Source organism: Chiloscyllium plagiosum, chromosome 22 (genome assembly GCF_004010195.1).
Source record: "Chiloscyllium plagiosum isolate BGI_BamShark_2017 chromosome 22, ASM401019v2, whole genome shotgun sequence".
Taxonomy (NCBI): domain Eukaryota; kingdom Metazoa; phylum Chordata; class Chondrichthyes; order Orectolobiformes; family Hemiscylliidae; genus Chiloscyllium; species Chiloscyllium plagiosum.
Window position 1 is genome coordinate 42,976,195 of NC_057731.1, and position 19,184 is coordinate 42,995,378.

General features: G+C 39.9%; 1 protein-coding gene across 1 annotated transcript in view; it reads right to left on the reverse strand.

The window, feature by feature from the left end:
- Window positions 1–356: 356 nt before the first annotated feature.
- Window positions 357–19,184, reverse strand: part of arhgap19 (Rho GTPase activating protein 19) — a 24,825-nt gene continuing 5,997 nt past the window's right edge. Inside the window, exons 2-11 of the mRNA XM_043712883.1 lie at window positions 18,316–18,575; window positions 16,552–16,632; window positions 15,744–15,953; window positions 9,879–10,102; window positions 9,440–9,526; window positions 8,728–8,793; window positions 7,053–7,247; window positions 5,331–5,426; window positions 3,375–3,491; window positions 357–1,687 (exon numbers count right to left, since the gene is read on the reverse strand). Coding sequence (XP_043568818.1) covers window positions 1,631–1,687; window positions 3,375–3,491; window positions 5,331–5,426; window positions 7,053–7,247; window positions 8,728–8,793; window positions 9,440–9,526; window positions 9,879–10,102; window positions 15,744–15,953; window positions 16,552–16,632; window positions 18,316–18,575 — 1,393 coding nt within the window. The 3' untranslated portion in view covers window positions 357–1,630. The remainder of the gene's footprint in view (window positions 1,688–3,374; window positions 3,492–5,330; window positions 5,427–7,052; window positions 7,248–8,727; window positions 8,794–9,439; window positions 9,527–9,878; window positions 10,103–15,743; window positions 15,954–16,551; window positions 16,633–18,315; window positions 18,576–19,184) is intronic.

Consider the following 19,184-nt stretch of genomic DNA (forward strand, 5'->3'; position numbering starts at 1 on the left):
CTACCTTGCTGAGTACACAACATTTAGGATAATGTGACTGGGGTGCGGTGTTTGCGGTATTTTTATTTCTGGCACTAAACATCCTTCCTCATTTCCGAGCAGATGATTGATTGATTTTGTTTGCAGCTAGGATTACAGGAAATGATATGATGCATTGATTTCTTATCAAATATGGTCTGGTTAATAAAAATCCAACAAAATTATAAAACATTAATATATTATACATAAATACAAGGACATCAATATTTAAAATGACATTCACAACATACAAAAAGAAATCACATTCAATTCCTTTAGCTGATTCTTTCAATTACTGAAGACTGTAATTTACTGTAGGGGTATTGACACTCACTCTTAGATTTTGCAGCCTTGATTTTGAGTGTCTAACATCCATAAGTATCACAATCAGTGCAATTCAAATGTTAACAGAAACTTAAAAATAGTCCAATCCATCAATTCCCATCAAATATAGCAGGCTGTTTATCTACTGAGCTGAGTGATCAACTGCAGCAGAGAGTTAGAGGGACAGAGAAGTGTGCCCCTCCTCGCCTCATCCCCTTCCACCTCAGTGTCTAGGTGCAGGATAATAATTGATGCAGTTTAATTCTGAGATGTCTTTCTCTCGCAGTCAGTGAGTGTCAACAGTAAAAAGTCACATGTAACAGGGTTTAAATGACAAAAATATAAAAAATGAATTACTCTAGAATATGGCTAATATGAAAGTAGACATTAGTCAGGCACATTAAAAAAATGCAAGTTCAGTTTAAAAAAAGATTTCTCTTCCCCCCCATTTAATGGTTTCTTCCACGTAACCAACAAACCTTAAGTTGTTAAACATTCAACCAAACTCCTTACCTTAACCCCCATTCTACTTCCCTCCTGCTTGGGTTGATGCTGAAGATTCCTGCTGACTCAAATATAACTATTTCTTGGCATCATTTACCACAGTCGGAATAGGAGGAATTAGACTGACTCTCTCATTGGAATATCTGTGCTATTAAAATAAAGATATCAATGGCAAATACCGAAAAAAAATAAAGAATTGCAGTTGCATGCAGATTTCTCAAGATACACAATCAACATCTCTCAGCTGATTGGCCTTACAGTCTGACCTCAAATCCTCCTCAGTGATTTTTCTTGGGGCCTCATTTGGTTGGTTACATTTCAAATTGAACACCTGAGAGGATAGGGTTCCTAGCAGATGTTCCAAGCTACATCATGAATAGCTTGAAGTAGTGAGACAGGTAATTATGAAATGTCTGAAATAAATACATTGCAAGCCAGCAGGTTAAGCCAACCAGTAACACCCTCATTTTCACAGTTACTCAGCATCTTTCAACTACTTGCATTTTCCATACTTCACATCCCAGGGCCTCAGTTGTTTTTGTTATATGCATCCAAGTAGCCCATGCAAATTTCCCCTTTCCCTGATCTGTAGGCTGGCCTCCCTGTTAAACGAGGCATATTATAACAATGTTTAGGCTGTTAAGCACAGGATATGAAACTAATAGTCGCTCTAATCATTCAATTTTCAGTTCCAATGAGTCGATTAGTGGTTCTTCGTGATTCTCTCGGAGATGTCCAGTTTCACAGCTTATTGAGATGTTTTGAAAGCAAGAGGAAGACTGAATTACATGGCCGATTCCTTGGTTGGAATTGTGATTATTCGGTTCACTCCAAGGGTTTCCTGTTTTTAAAAAAGAAGAGTAGGTGGTGATGTGTGGATTAGCTCACCTTTGACCCTGGTTTTATTTTGTAAAATAAAGTTACTCTCAAGGCCAGAAAAATAAATTCTTAATCAGAATGTATAGCCATTTGCAATATCATCAGTTCATAAGTTAATGATGAAATTGGAAATTTCCAGCTCGTCCTTCCACAGGTACAGTCTCTGTGTGCACGGGACACAGCTCCTTTGAGACTGTGGCAATCTACAAGTACACTCCCTCCCCCATTGCATTGTTCCCTCAGCAGCGTGTCACACATTCAACCATGGAAGTGTTTGATACTTTGTTCTAATTTTTCTTGTTCCTACTCCTAGCTCTTTATTACATGCTGTTGTTGTCAACATCAGTTGAATGTACTGAGTGATTTTCATTTGTGGCCTCAGTGTTTGAGTGTCTAATGACAGGCAGGGCAACCTTTGTCATGGAAGTACTCAAATGTGGGTGATTTATTAAGCCATTTTGATTAACTTTGGATCTGATTTCCAAGGCTAAACAGGGGCAGAAAAAGATCCTGACAAAAATTTTAAATAGTTTGCAGTTTTCAAGGGGCTTTAAAAATTGGAGAGAAAATTGGCCTGGGTTTCAGTCTCATGGTAGCAGAGTGAGGTTTGGAAAATCCCTCAGCTTCACATTTAAGGCAATTCTTCACCTTCAGGGACAGTGACTTATTTATGTTTTAGGAGGCCAGAGTACACAGACAGAAAAAGGTTGCAAAATTGTATGCTGGACATCCCTTTAGGACACAGCCTTTGAGTACTCAATCTCACAGTTCTCCTCCTATAACGGAGAATATGTATGGAACTATTTCAATGTCAAAGTGCTTGAAGCAACTCACCACTGTGACTTATTCCCAGAACAATCATCTAAAAATGTATTGCTGTACTGCTCAAATATACAATATTGTGAACAGTGATCCATTTTAGCCTTCGGCACAAGCTGCTCAACTACGTTGAAAAAAATACAATAGTTTTCACAAGAACTACTCTGTGAATACATACCTTATTCCAATAAGTAATTTTTCCCATTATGGTGAAGCTATGCTGTAACCCTACGATTTTGAAGAAAATAGGTTACTGAAAAGTCCAATGCCTCCTTTGGATCAGGTATCCCGGAACTGAGAACCAAGACACGTAAACATGAACCTCACAGCTGAATCAAGAATTAGACTATACGTCACCTTCCTGCCATTGAGGATTTCATCTGTGGACTTTGATCGGATACGATCGAAGTGCAGTACTGCTGATTCCTCACACTTCTGAACTAGTAAAGAACATTTGGTGTGAGGCTGGTGCCACAATTTGAAAAACCCTTCTGCTCTATCGGCTTTGCTAATCATTGACCAACTGGTGGTGAGAAAGTTCACCATACTGCCCTCTCTAGTCTTGAGTGCACTCCAGAGACACCGATTATGATTGATTAAATACAATCTGTGAGAACACCTTTCAAGGATACTATCTAGAAAGTATCCCAGCACCAAGACAATGCCTTGTCCTTCTCTGCTATCCATGATATCTTTATTCAAGTCTATCACTGAACTGAACCTATCTTTATTCTTTTCAACACAGGTTTTCAGTACTTGTGATTTAAAAACAAACATCACATTACAAACCACAAAATACCAGTGTGCACTGCAGGGGTGCAAAGTCTCACCTGCTCCAGGTTCTCCACATCACCCACTTGAGGGTATCCATGGCTTTCAATCGCTTTATCTGGTGTTGGGTTTTTGCTTTTCCTTTCAGAGATATACTGACCACCCAAAACTTTGCGCTGTGAGAAACAGAATCAACCTTCAGTATGATTTGAACACTGACACCAGAGCCCCTGTCACCAAGTCTTTATTTGCCGCATGCTGCAAAGAGATATTTGATGTTTCTCACTAAGTATGTGACAGGAAATGCAATCACTTGTATATAACTGAACCTATACTCAGGAAATCCACTTGCTCTATCACAAAAAATACCACAACCGCTGAACGCATTAGTGAATTCCTACGTTTTAAGCCTTACTTAAGTGCTCAAGCAGCGCTTGTTTTAATGGGGGATATGCCAGGTCATGAGGTTACAGATTGCACTGGAGTACAATTCTGCTGCTGTTGATGGCCCACAGCACCTCATGGATGCCCAGTCTTGCATTGCTACATCTGTTTGAAATCTGTCCCAGTTAGCACAGTGATAGTGCTGCACATCACAATGGAGGGTGAACTCAATGTGAAATCAGGACTTTGCATCCACAAGGACTGTGCAGTGCTCGCTCTTACTGATACTGTCATGGACCAATGATCTGTAGCTGGCAGACTGGTAAGGGTGAGGTCAAGTATGTTTTTCCCTTTTATTGGTTTCTTCACCACCTGCTGCAGATCCAGTCTAGCAGCCATATCCCTTAGGACCTGACCAGATCAATCAATAGCACCGTTGCCAAGTCAATTTGGTGGTGAAAATTGAAATTCCCCCACCCAGTATACATTTTGTGGCCTTGCCATTCTCAGTGCTTCCTCCGAGTGTTGTTCGACATGGAGGAGTACTGATTCATCAGCTGAAGGACGACACTGTGGTAAATCAGCAGGAGGTTTCTTTGCCGATGTTTAATCTGGAGCCACAAGACATCATGGGGTCCAGAGACAATGTTGAGGACTCCCAGGGCATACCACTGTGCCAATACCTTTGCTGGGTCTATCCTGCTGGGGAGACAGGCCACCTCCAGGAATTGCGACGGTGGTGTCTGGGACATTGTATGGTATGATTCTGTGAATATGACCATGTCAGGCTGTTGCTCTCCCAATTTTGGCACTAGCCCCTGGATGTTAGTGAACAGGACTTTGCAGGGTTAACCGGGTTGTTTGTGCCATTGCCTTTTCCTGTGCCTAAGTCAATGCCAGGTGATCCATCTGGTTTCATTTCTGAGACTTTGTAGCAATTGGTATAAATGAATGGCTTGCTAGGCTATTTCAGAGGGCAACTGAGGTGAGAATGGCAGATTTCCTTCCCTGAAGGACATTAGTGAACTAGATGGATTTTTCTGACAATCGATAATGATTTCATGCTCATCATTAGACCCCTAATTCCAGTTTTTTTTATTGAATTCAAATTCCACCAACTGCCAAGGCAGCATTCAAACCTGGGTCTATGGATTAATAATCTAGTGATTATACCACTAGGGATGGAAATGTGTTGCTGGCAAAGCGCAGCAGGTCAGGCAGCATCTAGGGAACAGGAGAATCGACGTTTCGGGCATTAGCCCTTCTTCAGGAAGAAGGGCTAATGCCCGAAACGTCGATTCTCCTGTTCCCTAGATGCTGCCTGACCTGCTGCGCTTTTCCAGCAACACATTTCCATCTCTGATCTCCAGCATCTGCAGACCTCACTTTCTCCCCATTATACCACTAGGCCACTGCCTTCCCATTAGATGGTAGACAGGGAAATCTCTGTGGAGATTTCAAAGCCTAGCATTGTCCTCACATGACGTACATGTGATTATCAGCAGCAGATTTCAACATGAGCTATGCCTTACCACATGTAATCAGTTGCACACTTGTTCTTTTTCATCTTTGGGTTGGAACAGTTGTATTTTAATCTCAGGTTTACTAATCAAGCATGATGACCGCCTTACCTTAATACGACCTCCGAAAGACTTGGAACGTATGTGTTTCTTGGGTTTTGGTGAAATAAATCCTTCAGGAGTACCAGTCACTGAGCTTTTGTGAAACTAGAGGAGGACAAGGAGATACGATTGCATAAAATGCAGAACATACAAGAGGTAGTGAAATATAACATCCCCCAGTGAAGCTTATTCATTGGGACTGAGCAATGGATATGACACTTCTGTATTATGTCCTGCTTGATGGTGAGACCTGTCAGATCAGGTGTTGACCGTTTGACTTAGAGCCTGCTCCACCATTAAATGTATTCAGGGCTAACCTGCTGTATCTTCACACTTCTACTCATTCCCTAGATCCCTTGACAGATTAAAAATCTGTCCAAGTCTTGGATATACTCAATGATGGAGAATCCGCAATCCTCTTAGGCATTGGTTCAAAAAGGGTGGTCTACAAATTATTTATGGCCCATGAGTTTGTCCATTGACTGATCTTAAAAACTGATACACACTATAACTCACACCACTCAAGTATAACAACTGAACCGGACCAGCTCCTGGGTGTCGGGAATCGTTAACTGTGTAAGGAACAATTTAGTGGCATAAATGAGATTATGTTAGTTATAACACAGTATTGCAAAATACACATTTTCAACCTTTGTGGAGCTGAAAGCTAAGGACAGGATGATTGAATGTTGACTCAAAAATGATACTGAATTTCTAAAACTTGGATTCAGGCATTATCACATTCAAGGCAATACTGCTTTTCCCATGATTTTTGTTTTTTTTTGGTGTGGTGACGGCTAAAGGAGGTGGATAACACCAGTAAGTGGTTTGCAGTCTTTTATCTGACCTAAATGGTCCACAGACAACAGTCCAAAAACCATTCCTTCACATTAGACAATTCCAAAGGCCTACAACACTCTGGAGTGAAGAGATTCCTCAGTCTGCAAGATGCAAGCAGGAATTTTCTTTCAGTTTTCCAGCATTCTAAAATTTTGTTATTGCAACTGATTCAATCCATAGCAATAGGAGGAGGATTTGCTAGGGGAGTCATATGTTATAGTAGGAGAGGCAGAGATAGGCATTAGCCTAAGCAGTCTGAATCCAAGCAGCTTCAGAATCTAGGATTGAGGGTAGGCTGATGTCAAACAAAACATTTGTACACTGGGCTACTGTCATTTCATTGGGGTTGTCTGTATTTGGAGTCAGAAGTAACAAAGATTTTAAGAGTTTTTTGGGTTTTAATGTCTCCTAAACTCTAGGATACCACAGATAGCAAACTTGCAATAGTGTAAAAATTCAATCTTTTTGAATTAACTAACAAGGAGTATATTGTTGTATAATCAGTACAGAGGAACTTCGATTATCCTGCATTCGATTAACCGAATTTTGGATTATCCAAACAAGACTGCAAGGTCCCAATGCTTGGCTAACTTTGCTATCTGGCATTCAATTAACCGAATGAAATACTCCCTGCCCGTGTCCATCGGATAATCGAGGTTCTTCTGTATAAAGTCCATTCCTGTCCTCATGATCACTGATGCACATTTTCCACAGGAAATGTTCAGGAGATGAAGCCCCTTCCTTTATGCAAAATCTAAACTCACCTGGTCAAATAGCTCACCGAGCATAGGGAACAGCAGCTGATTGAACCCATTAAAGCCCGAGCTTTCATGATTTGAACAGCTCACTAGATGAAACTACAGCAAAAGCAGCTTCTTCCCCCACCCTTACCTGTCTCACGAGTCTTTTCTTCTTTGCAGAGTTCGGCATATTACTGACATGTTTAAAGAGTTCCTTCAGGGCCTCCTCTGTATGCTGCTGTGTTTCCTCCTTTAGTCGTGAAACTGAATGCAATCCAGTCCGCTTTGCATTTTTCATAATGAGTAAATCTGAGCAATCTTGAGCTGGCAATATATCCAGATCATCCTGAAAAGAAAGAGCATTCTAAACTTTAGAAAGCATTTCTCAAAATACAGGAAGCTAAGGGTTAACATAAACTTGTAGAACATATATAATAATTATAAATATATAGAACACAGGAACTCATTCAGCACACCAATCCCATTCCTTCCACAACACTGGTACACTCTCCTACATCATACATTTTACTGAGCTATTTAAATACTTCCTACAGTCCGTAATAGAGTCATATATCACGGAAACAGACCCTTTGGTCCATACAATCCATGCTGAGCATAATCCCAAACTAAACTAGTCCCACCTGCCTGCTCCTGACCCATTTCCCTCCAAACCTTTCCTATTCATGTACTTATACAAATCTCTTTTAAATGTTGTAACTGTAACTGCACTGACCACTTCCTCTGGAAGTTCATTCCACACGTGGACCACCCTGTGCGTGAAAAATGTCCCCCCCGTCTTTTTAAAATCTCATGTTTTCACTGTTATAGTCTAACCACGCATTTAAACTGCTTCTATGACTTAATGACCTGGATAAATTCAGAGACCTCATCAGTCCAAGAAACATAAATCACAGGGAAAGTGAGCTTAGGTATGAAGGCAGAAAAATGGCAATAAATTAAGATACTCATTTGGAGAACCAGTACAGACACAAAGGCCAAATGGCCTCTTTCTGCACCATAACAATTCTGCGATAAAGGTACAATTCTAAAGAGAGAGCAGAAATAGAGGAATCTGGGGATATACATGAACACAATATTGAAGATCAGAGCAGGGTGAGACAGCTTTTATGAAACATCCTGTTTTTTTTTATATTAAGAGTACAAAAGCATGGACATTACGTTCAACCTAAATAAAATGCTAGTTCAGCCTGAACTGGAGTACTGTCTCCAGCTCTGAACACCATATTTTAGGAAGGTGTGAAGATATTAGGGAGGGTGCAGAAGAAGTTGAGAATTGTTCAAGTGATAAAACTTCAGCTACGCAGACAGATTTGAGAAACTGGGATTGTTTTCCTTGGAAAACACAAGATTAAAAGGAGATATGATAGAAGTGTTCAAAATCAGGAAGAGTTAGGACAAAATAAATAAGGGCAAACTGTCAATTGGCAGAAGGTCTGAGAACCAGATGACATAGATTTATGAAGATTGGCAAAAAAAAGTTAACACAAAGAAATTTTTTTTTTGTTTCAGCAAGGTGTTAGGGTCTGGAATGCAATGCCTGTGGTGGAGGCAGAGCCAATCGTGGCTTTCAAAATAGTTAATATCAAAAGAAAACAAATCTACAATATAGCGCCAGGGGGGAGAAAAGGGGGTGTAGATTAGCTAAATTATTCTTGAAGAGACACAATGAGCCAAATGACCTTTTTCTGTGCTGTAACCATTCTATGATTTCAAGTGACTGCCACTGTGCTCAACTGCTAACTTGGTAGCGATAGCTTTAGGCAGTTTCAGGTTCTTATAAATAATAGAAAATCGTAAATTCTTACTTTGATCATTGAAAGTTTTGAACCTGTGAACTGCAATCTGGCAAGTTCTCGAATATATGCTGGTGCCTGCATAGACAAAAGAAATGAGAATACAATCCTGAAATTAATTGTAAGACATGAATCAACAAACCACCTCTTTGAGATTCAAATTCATAGCCCTTTCATATCCAGATCCTGGGTAGATATTATGTCCAGATTGTGAATCACTACTGGATCAAGTAAATCCAGTACAGAGACCTTCAGAATCCTGGCTGACTTCCAGCATTCTACTCTCATTTTCTTCAGGTTTACATCTACTGTGTAAAAGTATGTATTTTGAACACAGCAGCAAAAGACTTTCAAATCAGACATTTAAATGGTATTAGTTTATTTTTTAGTGAAAACTGCATTTCTGCTTTCTAACTCTGACCACAACAATCATTCCCTTCAGTGACCACCCAACCCTCAACTCTCCAGAAAATAGGCTCAAGCTCATTGCCCACTCACCAAACATAATACCTGCTCCCACATTGATGTCCCTCTTCAGTGCTGATACCCGTTCCTCAAGTAGACTACCTGCATGTTCACCTCCCTTTCACGCATTGACACCCATTCCCCAAATTCACCCTCCAAACCTGTCCTGATACTCCTTTCTTGGTATTGAAAATCCCTCCCCATATGCTAACCCTCCCACACTCTGTCCCAATTCTTGACACAATCTGAACTTTATTACCCGGAAAAGCTTCTGAGAGTGTTTAATCAGAAATGCTGTGCTGTTATTCAGTTTGGTGATGTTTTCTTGGATGTCAGCAGCTACCAGCTGTTAATAGGAAAAAAAAGAACTAAATCAAATCAGCAGGCAATAAACAGATAAAAACAAAGGACCGACACAATAAACAGTTCTGGATTCAAGCTGGAAATAACTGGTCTTGACACTTCATTTGACATCTTTTCCCATAGTCTTTGATCTTTGAAACTTTGCTGGGAATACAGGTTAGTTAGAGACAGTAAACATGGGTTTATGAAGAGTCACTGAAATGATCTAATGTCACCGAGTTTATTTGTTTTATTTTCAAAACTTATTGGATGAGCTTTATCATTGGAGACTTATATATTACTTGTGAAAAAATACAATCAGATTGTATGAAAGAGCAAAGACGACCTCCACTTACATTCCTGGGCCAGAGAATGTGTGGAGCAAACATAAGTGCCAGGTTGTAGGCAGACATCTTGTTCTTTTCTTGTTGTTTGGCAGTTTGATATAGGAGATCCAACAGTAACTTCAGCAGGTTCCGATTGGCCGAGGGCAACAACAGAAAGAGTAGCTGAAGAGCTTCAATCTGACGCTCCTTGTCAGGAACAGTTTTCTTCCCTTTTGTATCAAACACCATTAGATCTAATAAGGAGAAATGACATCACACGTGGGTAAAAGTAATCAACACCAGAAACACATTAGTCAAAATAACTTATTTAGTATACAGACAGTCTCCACAGCCATTACTACTGATCTGCAGGAATTGCTTACATATAAATTGATGTTTACTCCCTGTGGTTGTCTCTCACATAGAAAGACTGCTGTCCCCATACTTTGTCTCTCTCTCACAGACTGCATATGAGAGTGAGAAAGTTGCAAGGACAGCAAAGATTCTTGTTCCCTTTACCTGCCTCTCTCAGGCACACAGACTGGTGCTTCCTGTACTTCTGTTCTTCATACCAAAGTGGATAACAACATATTTTTCCATATTACATTCCATCTGCTATGATTTATTGTACTCACTAAATCTGTCCAAATTCTCCTGAAGATCCTTTTCCTCACAGGACACATTCTCACCACAACTTACAAATACAGTCAATACCAATATAACGCAAGAGTTCCATTCCTGTATGATCTTGTGTTATAAGGAAATTGTACAATAGTGGCGCCATTTAATCTAATGGGATTGGATTCTCATTATAGCCAACACAGGTAAGGAAAGTTCACGTTATACAAATAACAGTCTAAATTCTTCAATTGCATTAAAGCCAATTTGCATTGAAGAAACACGCATTATTGCAGAACAGATTTATACCATTTGGTGCCCACATTCAAATTATTTAAATCTATTTTTCTAATCAACCTGTTCATAGATGTCATAACACCTCTCTGGAGCAGATGGGACTTGAACCCAAGCCCCTCAGTCCAGGGGTAAGGACACTACCACTACACCACAACAGGGCTCCCTTGGTCCCCACATCCAAATCACTGCATAGATCAGGAACAGCTGGGACCCAAACACTGATCCTTGCTTTACCCCATTAGTCACAGCCTGCTAACACGAAAATGACCAGTTAATACCAAATCACATCATTACAATCCAAGTCTCCGTTTATCACTTTTTAAAAACAGATTCCACAGGTATACGACCAACAAGCCTGTAATTTCCTTTCCTGTCTCTCTCCCATCTTAAACAGTGCGGTGACATTTACTATCTTCCAAACTGCAGGAACCAATCCAAAAACTCAACAATTTTGAAAGATGTTCACCAACACATCCACTCCATGTAGCTACCCCTTTCAACACTTAGATGCAGAATATCACGTCCTGCGTCTTATCAACCTTCAGTCCCACTAATTCCTCCAAAAAGACCACCTCACTACATTAATTTATGTCAACTCCTCAATATCCTTTGGAACTCTATTTCAAGAAAATGTTTTGTATCTTTCTCAGTGAGGACAGGCATATAGTAATCTTTCTGCTACTTCATTCCCCATTATAAATTCTCCTGATTTGACCTAGAATAGATCCTCATTTGTCTCAGCCAAACATTCATTCCTATTCTAAAAGTCTCTCAATTCTCTGGTTTGTGTAAGGTTGGTATAAACCATGTAATAATTCTTTGAAAATATCCAATGCCTACATATTATCATTATATTGAGTTGTATTGTCCCAAGTTAAAGATCCATAACACCAGGTTATAGTTCAACAGATTTATTTGGAAGCACTAGCTTTCAGAGCACTGCTCCCTCACCTGATGAATTAGCAGCGCTCTGAAAGCTAGTGCTTCCAATTAAACCTGTTGGACTATAACCTGGTGTTGTGTGATTTTTAACTTTATACACCCCAGTCCAACAGCGGCATCTCCAAATCATATACTGTCCCAATTTACATAGATGATTTGGAGTTGGGGACCATGTGTAATGTGTCAAAGTTTGCAGATGACACTAAGATGAGTGGCAGAGCAAAGTCTGCAAAGTTCTTGGAAAGTTTGCAGAGGGATATAGATAGTTTAAGTTAGTGGCAAAGGTCTGGAAAATGGAGTACAATGCTGATAAATGTGAAGTCATCCATTTTTGTAGGAACAACGGTAAAAAGGATTATTATTTGAACGGGAAAAATTGCAGCACGCAGCCGTGCAGAGAGACCTGGGTGTCCTTGTGCATGAATCACAAAGGGTTGGTCTGCAGGTGTAACAGGTAATTAAGAAGGCCAATGGAATTTTGTCCTCCATTGCTAAACGGATTGAGCTTAAAAGCAGGGAGGTTCTGTTGCAGCTGTATACGTGCTGGTGAGGTCACATCTGGAATACTAAGTACTCCTTACTTGACAAATGATGTACTGGCACTGGAGGAAGTGCAGAGGAGATTCACTAGGTTGATTATGGAGTTGGCTTATGAGGAGACTCTGAGTACACTGGGATTATATTCATTGGAATTCATAAGAATGAGGGAGTTCTTATAGAAACAAAATTATGAAGGGAATAGATAAAATAGAAGCAGAGAGGTTGTTTCCACTGACGGTGAAACTAGAACAAGAGGGCATAGCCTCAAAATTAGGGGGAGCAGATTTAGGACTGAATTGAGAAGGAACTTCTTCATCCAAAGGGTTGGTGAATTTGTGGAATTCCCTGCCCAGTGAGTAATTGACGCTTCGCCATTTAATGTTTTTAAGGCTAAGGTAAATAATTTTCTAAACAGTAAGTGAATTAAGGTTTCTGATGAGAGTGCAGGTAAGTGGAGCTGAGACCATGAAAAGTTCAGCCATGATCTTATTGAATGGTGGAGCAGGTTCATAGGGCCAGGTGGCCTACCCCTGTTCCTGGTTCTTATATTATGTTCAGTGTACTTCAGCCAATTTTACCCCCAAATCTTCACAATTTTCTTCATTTAAATTTAACATTCTGGCTTCAGATTGAGCTAAACAAAAATAAACAAAGAATTGTGGATTGTGGAAAAAACTCAGTAGATCTGACAGCATCTGTGGTGAGAAAGCATGTCCTAAACCCAACCACTACATACTAGACTTTGTCATCATATACTGGATCAGTGGTGCTGGAAGAGCACAGCAATTCAGGCAGCATCCGACGAGCAGCAAAATCGACGTTTCGGGCAAAAGCCCTTCATCAGGACATAGGCTGCAATAACAATGGTCTCCATTAGTAGCTATTCGTTTTCCCAGGCTGACCTTTCCCCATTCCTTTATTTGCCTAACTATTTTTCTCTCTCTCTCTGGGCTCCATCTACACCTCCCTTCCACCCACTCATTCTTCGCACATATTTCCTAGCTAAAATCAGTTCTGAAGAAGGGTCACTAGATTCAAAATGCTAATCTGCCTTCTCTCCACAGATGCTGACAGACTTGCTGTGTTTTTCCAGAAATTTGTTTGTTTCAGATTGAACTACTTCACTTTCTAACATAATATAAAACTTTAACATGATGGTCTTTTATCCTTAAATAGTCTTTTATGACAAGATTATCAATTAGCCTTTTTGTTACATAATACTAGAGTGAAAATAGACTGCTCTCAAGTTGGATCCTCAACTTACTGGTATAGAAAACCATCCTTACACATTCCTGAAACTCATCCTCCACAACATTATTGCTCAGTAGGATACCAGTCTATATGCAAATTGAAGTCACCAATGATTACTCTTACCCATGCTACATATTTCCCTTGTCTTCTAATTGATTCCATGCCTCACCATACCACTGCTATTTGTTTTTAATTTGTTCATGGGATGTGCATTTTGCTGAACAGGTCAGCATTTATTAACCATCCATGAGCTGTCCTCTGTAACCCTTGGAAGGTGGGGGCATTGCTTTTAGGAAGAGCTCCAGGACTTTAATCCAGTGACAATGCAAGAATGGTGATATAGTTCCAAGTCAGGATGTTGCAATGACTTGGAGGGGAAGTGTCAGGTTATGTCATCCTCCTGCATTGCCATTGTACTCTTCTAGGTGGTAAAGGCTGCAGGTATGGAAGATGCTGTGGAGGGAGCCTTGGTGAGCTGCTGCAATGCATCACAGCTTATATGGTTTCTCCAACTGATTGTCCTTTACAGATGCACTAATCCTATCCCTTACCAACAGTGCAATGCCTCCTCATTTTATTTTTTGCCTCTTCTTCCTAAATGTCAAATCTCTTCGAAAATTCAGTTCCCAGTCTTGGTTCGCCTGCATCTATTAGAGTAAACCTATTTACCCCTACGTATGCCTTTAAATTATTGACATCATACATAGCATTTGAAATATTAGGGTGCTATGCCCTCAACTTGCATTATTTGAACTGTAAGCTTTACTAATATTCACCTTCATTTGCCTGCCTTCTAATTTCATTTTTATTTTATTTACTTCTAATTACTAGTTATACTTCTTCCCAATTTCAACTATACCTCCAGTTTCTTTCCATGTGACAAATCAGTTTAAACCCACCCCTGTACCCACTTCTCTCTTATGCAGACTGCTGCTCTCTCTGCTGTCACACAGACAGTTGCACACGGACACACACATTGCTGTTGCCCTGTCATTCTCAAGTTTAATGTTAATCCCAATATGCAATTCTCTCACCAAAACATTTCTGCTCCCTACACCTGGCTATCTGTCTCACATCCTGCTATTCCACATACTCATTTCTCTTGCATTTAGTTTGCTGCTCCCTGTACCCATGTTTCTCATACTCAGATAGTAGCTGGCATACAAAAAAGCTAAAGGTGATTGGGAAGAGTCAGCATGGTTCAGTCAAAGGGAGTTTTTTGAAGGAGTACTATGCATTGTAGATAAAAGGCATACTATACTTAGCATTTTAAAAACGTGCTACATCAAAGGTTACTGCGGAAAATAAATCCCATTTTGAGGGTTAACATCTTAGCATGAATTGAAGATTGCTGGCTCTCAGAAAATGAAGGATGCATAAAAAGTCTTTAACTGATTGGTTTGACTTGACAAGTAGAGTCTCATAAGGTTTTGTGCAGAAGCATCAACATTTTACACATTTACATCGATGATTTATGTGAGGGGAATGAAAACTCAGTAACTAATTTCACCAACATAGGTAGGAAAAGATGCTGTGAAGACATAAGGAAGTTGCAGACAGTTGTGTGGTAAATAACCTTCCCATCACACAAGTGCCAGATAATGACCATTTCCAAAAAGAGACAATCTCACCATCACCCATGAGATCCAATGGCATCACCATCACTGAAATTCCTGGAGTTTATCATTGACCAGAAACTGAACTGGATCATCCATCTAAGTACTTTGGCTAAAAGAGCAGATCAGAGGTGAACACCCCTGCACTGAGTAACTCATCTCCCAACTCCCCAAAACCTGTCCACCATCTAGAAGGCATAAGTCAAGAATGTAATGCAATACTTAGTTGTGGTGATGGTGGTGGTTCAGAATCTTTCTATGTTTATACCTAGAATGAGTGGGCTGTCTTAGGTTGGACAGGCTGGACTTATTTCCACTTGAGTTTATAAGAGAAGTGACCTGAATGCAGTTTACAAAGATCCTGAGTGGTCTTGATAATGTAGCCATGGAAAAGATTATTGAATATTGTTAAGGTAGAGGTGGAGAGATTCTTACTTGGCAGTAAATTCAAAGACTATTAGGAATAGATGGGAATATTCAATTTGAAACACAAACAAGATCAGCCATGATCTTATTGAATGGCAGAACAAGCTTGAGGGGCCAAGTGGTCTACTTCTGCTTCTATTCCATATGTTCATACATGTCTCTCCCACGCAGACTATTGCTCCCTATAGAGTGTGATTCCTTGTACCTGCTATTTTGAGATGAGCGTTATAATGTCTATGACTGAGCAGTGGTTCTGGTAATTCTCCAAGGAACATTTTCAACAAAGTTGCTATGTCATTTGGATGAAACACTCCAGAATTCAAATCTACGTCCACTCCACCATTTAAAGCTTCTTTCAGGTACTGCAGTCGTATACTGTTCCCAGGAATACGAAACAGACCCTCCACGTGGAGATCTGTGATGGAGGAAAAGAGAGATATACACATGGTCTTTAAGACTGGAAGAGTTCGCAACCTATGCAAATAGAACTGTCAGGTCAGAGTTTACTTTTAGAACAAATATAAACACATGCAAAAACCCATTTGGTTCACTAATAACTCTTCATAGGCCTCTGAGATCAGGATTAGGATTAGTGCTTTTTATCGTTATAAGAAAACAGTCATTTTCAAATTCTCCCAGATTCTCTTTTTCACTGTTACATACAATTTTTGAACAGCTTCAATGATATTGAAAGACAGTTTGTTTGATGAAAGAACTGCTACTGTCCTGTAAGGTAGGATTATAGAAGGGGCTGAAATCCAAGTTCTAGGTTTATTCTAAGCAATATTATCAGAAAAAGGGAAAAGAACAAGATGAAGATAGAAAAAAGAAGGGGGTAAAGATAGGGAATGAGAGGGTAAGACGGAGGGAAAAAGTTGAATAGGAGAAGCTGGATGGGAGAAAATTAAAAGGAGACTAGGACAGAGAGGGAATCAAAAGAAGCTGAGGAGAGATCAAGACTGTGTGACCAGTCAGATGCCTTATTACTAAATTAATATTGCAGTTTCACTCACTTTTGTAGAGATATTCAATGAGCTGATAAACCTGAGCAATTCCTTCTTCTGTTAGTGGAGCTCCAAACACAACTCCCTTCTCTAAAAAACATAAACAAACATTAAAATTTGAAAGTACTCATGACACTGCTGACAATGACTACCTGATGCATCCCATCAACAGACACTTTATCCCTGCTTCAGTTATTCATCATCACAACAGCTGATATTTACAATAACTTTAATATAATAAAACAAAGGAATTTCTCAGTAACAATAGAAAATAAAATAAGGAGTCACACAGGGAGATATTAATCAGATGACCTAAAGCTTGGTAAAAGAAGTAACTTCATAAGGAGAGTCTTAAACAAAGATAAGCAAGGTGGAGAGGTTGAGAGATTTTAGAGTTTTTAGCAGATGAACTGAGAGAAGGAAACTCGGGTAATGTACCAGAGAAAGAAAACAGGTGGTCTTAGTGATAATGCAGGCGTGAGATCAGAAGTTCATCACTGAAAGTGATCGTAATCTGCAAACAGACATACCTAATCTCAGACTGTTGAGGGATTAGAATGGAATTCAATAACAAAGGATGGAGTTTAGAAAAAAATTAATGGTTTCAGTTTTTCCAAAATTTGGGAGGAAGAATTTTTTACTCATCCAATACTGGGGGGAGTTGATAAGAAATGTCTAATTTAGCAATCATGATTTGGAGATGCTGGTGTTGGACTGTCAATCACCTGATGAAGGAGCGTCGCTCCGAAAGCTAGTGTGCTTCCAATTAAACCTGTTGGACTATAACCTGGTGTTGTGTGATTTTTAATTTAGCAACAATGGGGTTCTCAGAAGTGATGCTGAAGTAAAGCTGCATGAGATTAGCATATATGTGAAACCAAATTTGTGCATTTGAATAATGACACAGGTGAGTCCCTAAAACTGGCTGCCTCTGTATGGTGTGATTATGTCTTTAGATATTCTGGCTGCTGATCATTGTCAATCGTTTAAGAGCTGCGAGGTTATGCTGCAACTCTACAGAACCATGGTTAGCCATACTTGGAATATTGTGTTCAGTTCTGGTCACCTCATTATAGGAAAGATATGGAAGCTTTCAAGAGGGTGCAGAGGAGATTTACCAAGCTGCTGCCTGGACTCGAGGGAATGCCATATGAAGAAATGTTGAGGGAGCTTGGGTTTTTCTCATTGGAGCCAAGAAGGACGAGAGGTGACTTGATAAAAGTGTACAAGATGATGAGGGGCATAATTTTAAAGTGATTGGAGGAAGGTTAAGGTAGATATCAGACGTAGGTTCTTTACACAGAGTGGTGGGTGTGTGGAATGCACTGTCAGTGGTAATACTAGAGTCATATATATTAGGGACATTTAAGCGACTCTTGGATAGTCACATGGAAGATAGTACAATGAAGGGTATATAGTATATAGGTTAGTTTGATGTTACAGTAGGATAAACAATTGGCATAACACAGAGGTCTGAAGGGCCTGTACTGTGCTGTACTGTTCTATGAATGATTGTACTGTTTTATGAATGATTGTACTGTTTTCTCATTGTGTTCTAGTATAGTTGCAGAGATCCATAACATGAACAGGATTGATTGAAGCTCCCTAGAGGATATGATTTATGCCAGGTATAACTGGCATAATTAAATGAAATCTTTGTTAAATACAGAACAGCAGATGGCCACACAGATCAGTCATTTGAGTTTAATAATGCCAAGTGCTGGAGACACCTGGGAAATCTGTGCCAATATTTATCGAAAATTCTGCACTGACCTTTGCGTTTGAGGAAGTTGAATGGGCGGAAGAAGCTGGAACTGGTGTTGCTGGGTAAACAGGGCTCCTCCTCCCCAATCAGCTGGGCAAACTCAATCCCAGGAAGGTCAATGAGACGTGTTAGATTGCTCACAACCAGTTCCAGAAACACCTCCGGCTTCTCATGGCGAAGTTTCTCCACAAAGAAGTCTGGGTTGAAGATGATGGGCTTTCTGCTGAATAATGGTTCATTGCTGATGACTATATTACAGCTTGTGTCCCTGTCAAAAAGAGAAATAAACTGTTTTCATCACGTTAGGTACTAGGAGAAACATTTATAATTCAAACCCCATACAATGTAAATCAGAAAATAGAGAGACAGGTAAAGACAGAGAGAGAGAGACAGACAGACAGACACGGGAATAGAGAGACGGGTAAAGAGGCCTAAGGAATTTACACATTACAATGCCTCACCACTGTATTCCCACTCTGGCTTTTGCTCCTGGTCTGTTTCTTTTTTTTCACAATTCATCCAAAACGTTTATTCACTTGATCATTCCAAACTTCCCTTTATCCTCAGTCCAGTATCATTCTCTCTCTTCTGCTCTCATTACCTTTTGGACTATAACCTTGTGTTGTGTATTTTTTAACTTTGTCCACCCTAGTCCAACACCAACATCTCCACATCATGGCAACATCACTGCTGTCATTGTATCACTCACTCGCAGACATGAAGCAGTCACTTGGTTCTTTGTCCTTACCCAATCCCAACTGTCTTCTCTCTTCCCGTGTGTGTCTCTCACTCTCCCCATCTCTCTCTTTATCCATATCTCTATCTCCATGTCTCTCTCTCTTTTCCCATCTCTCTATCCCAGTGTCTGTCTCTCTCT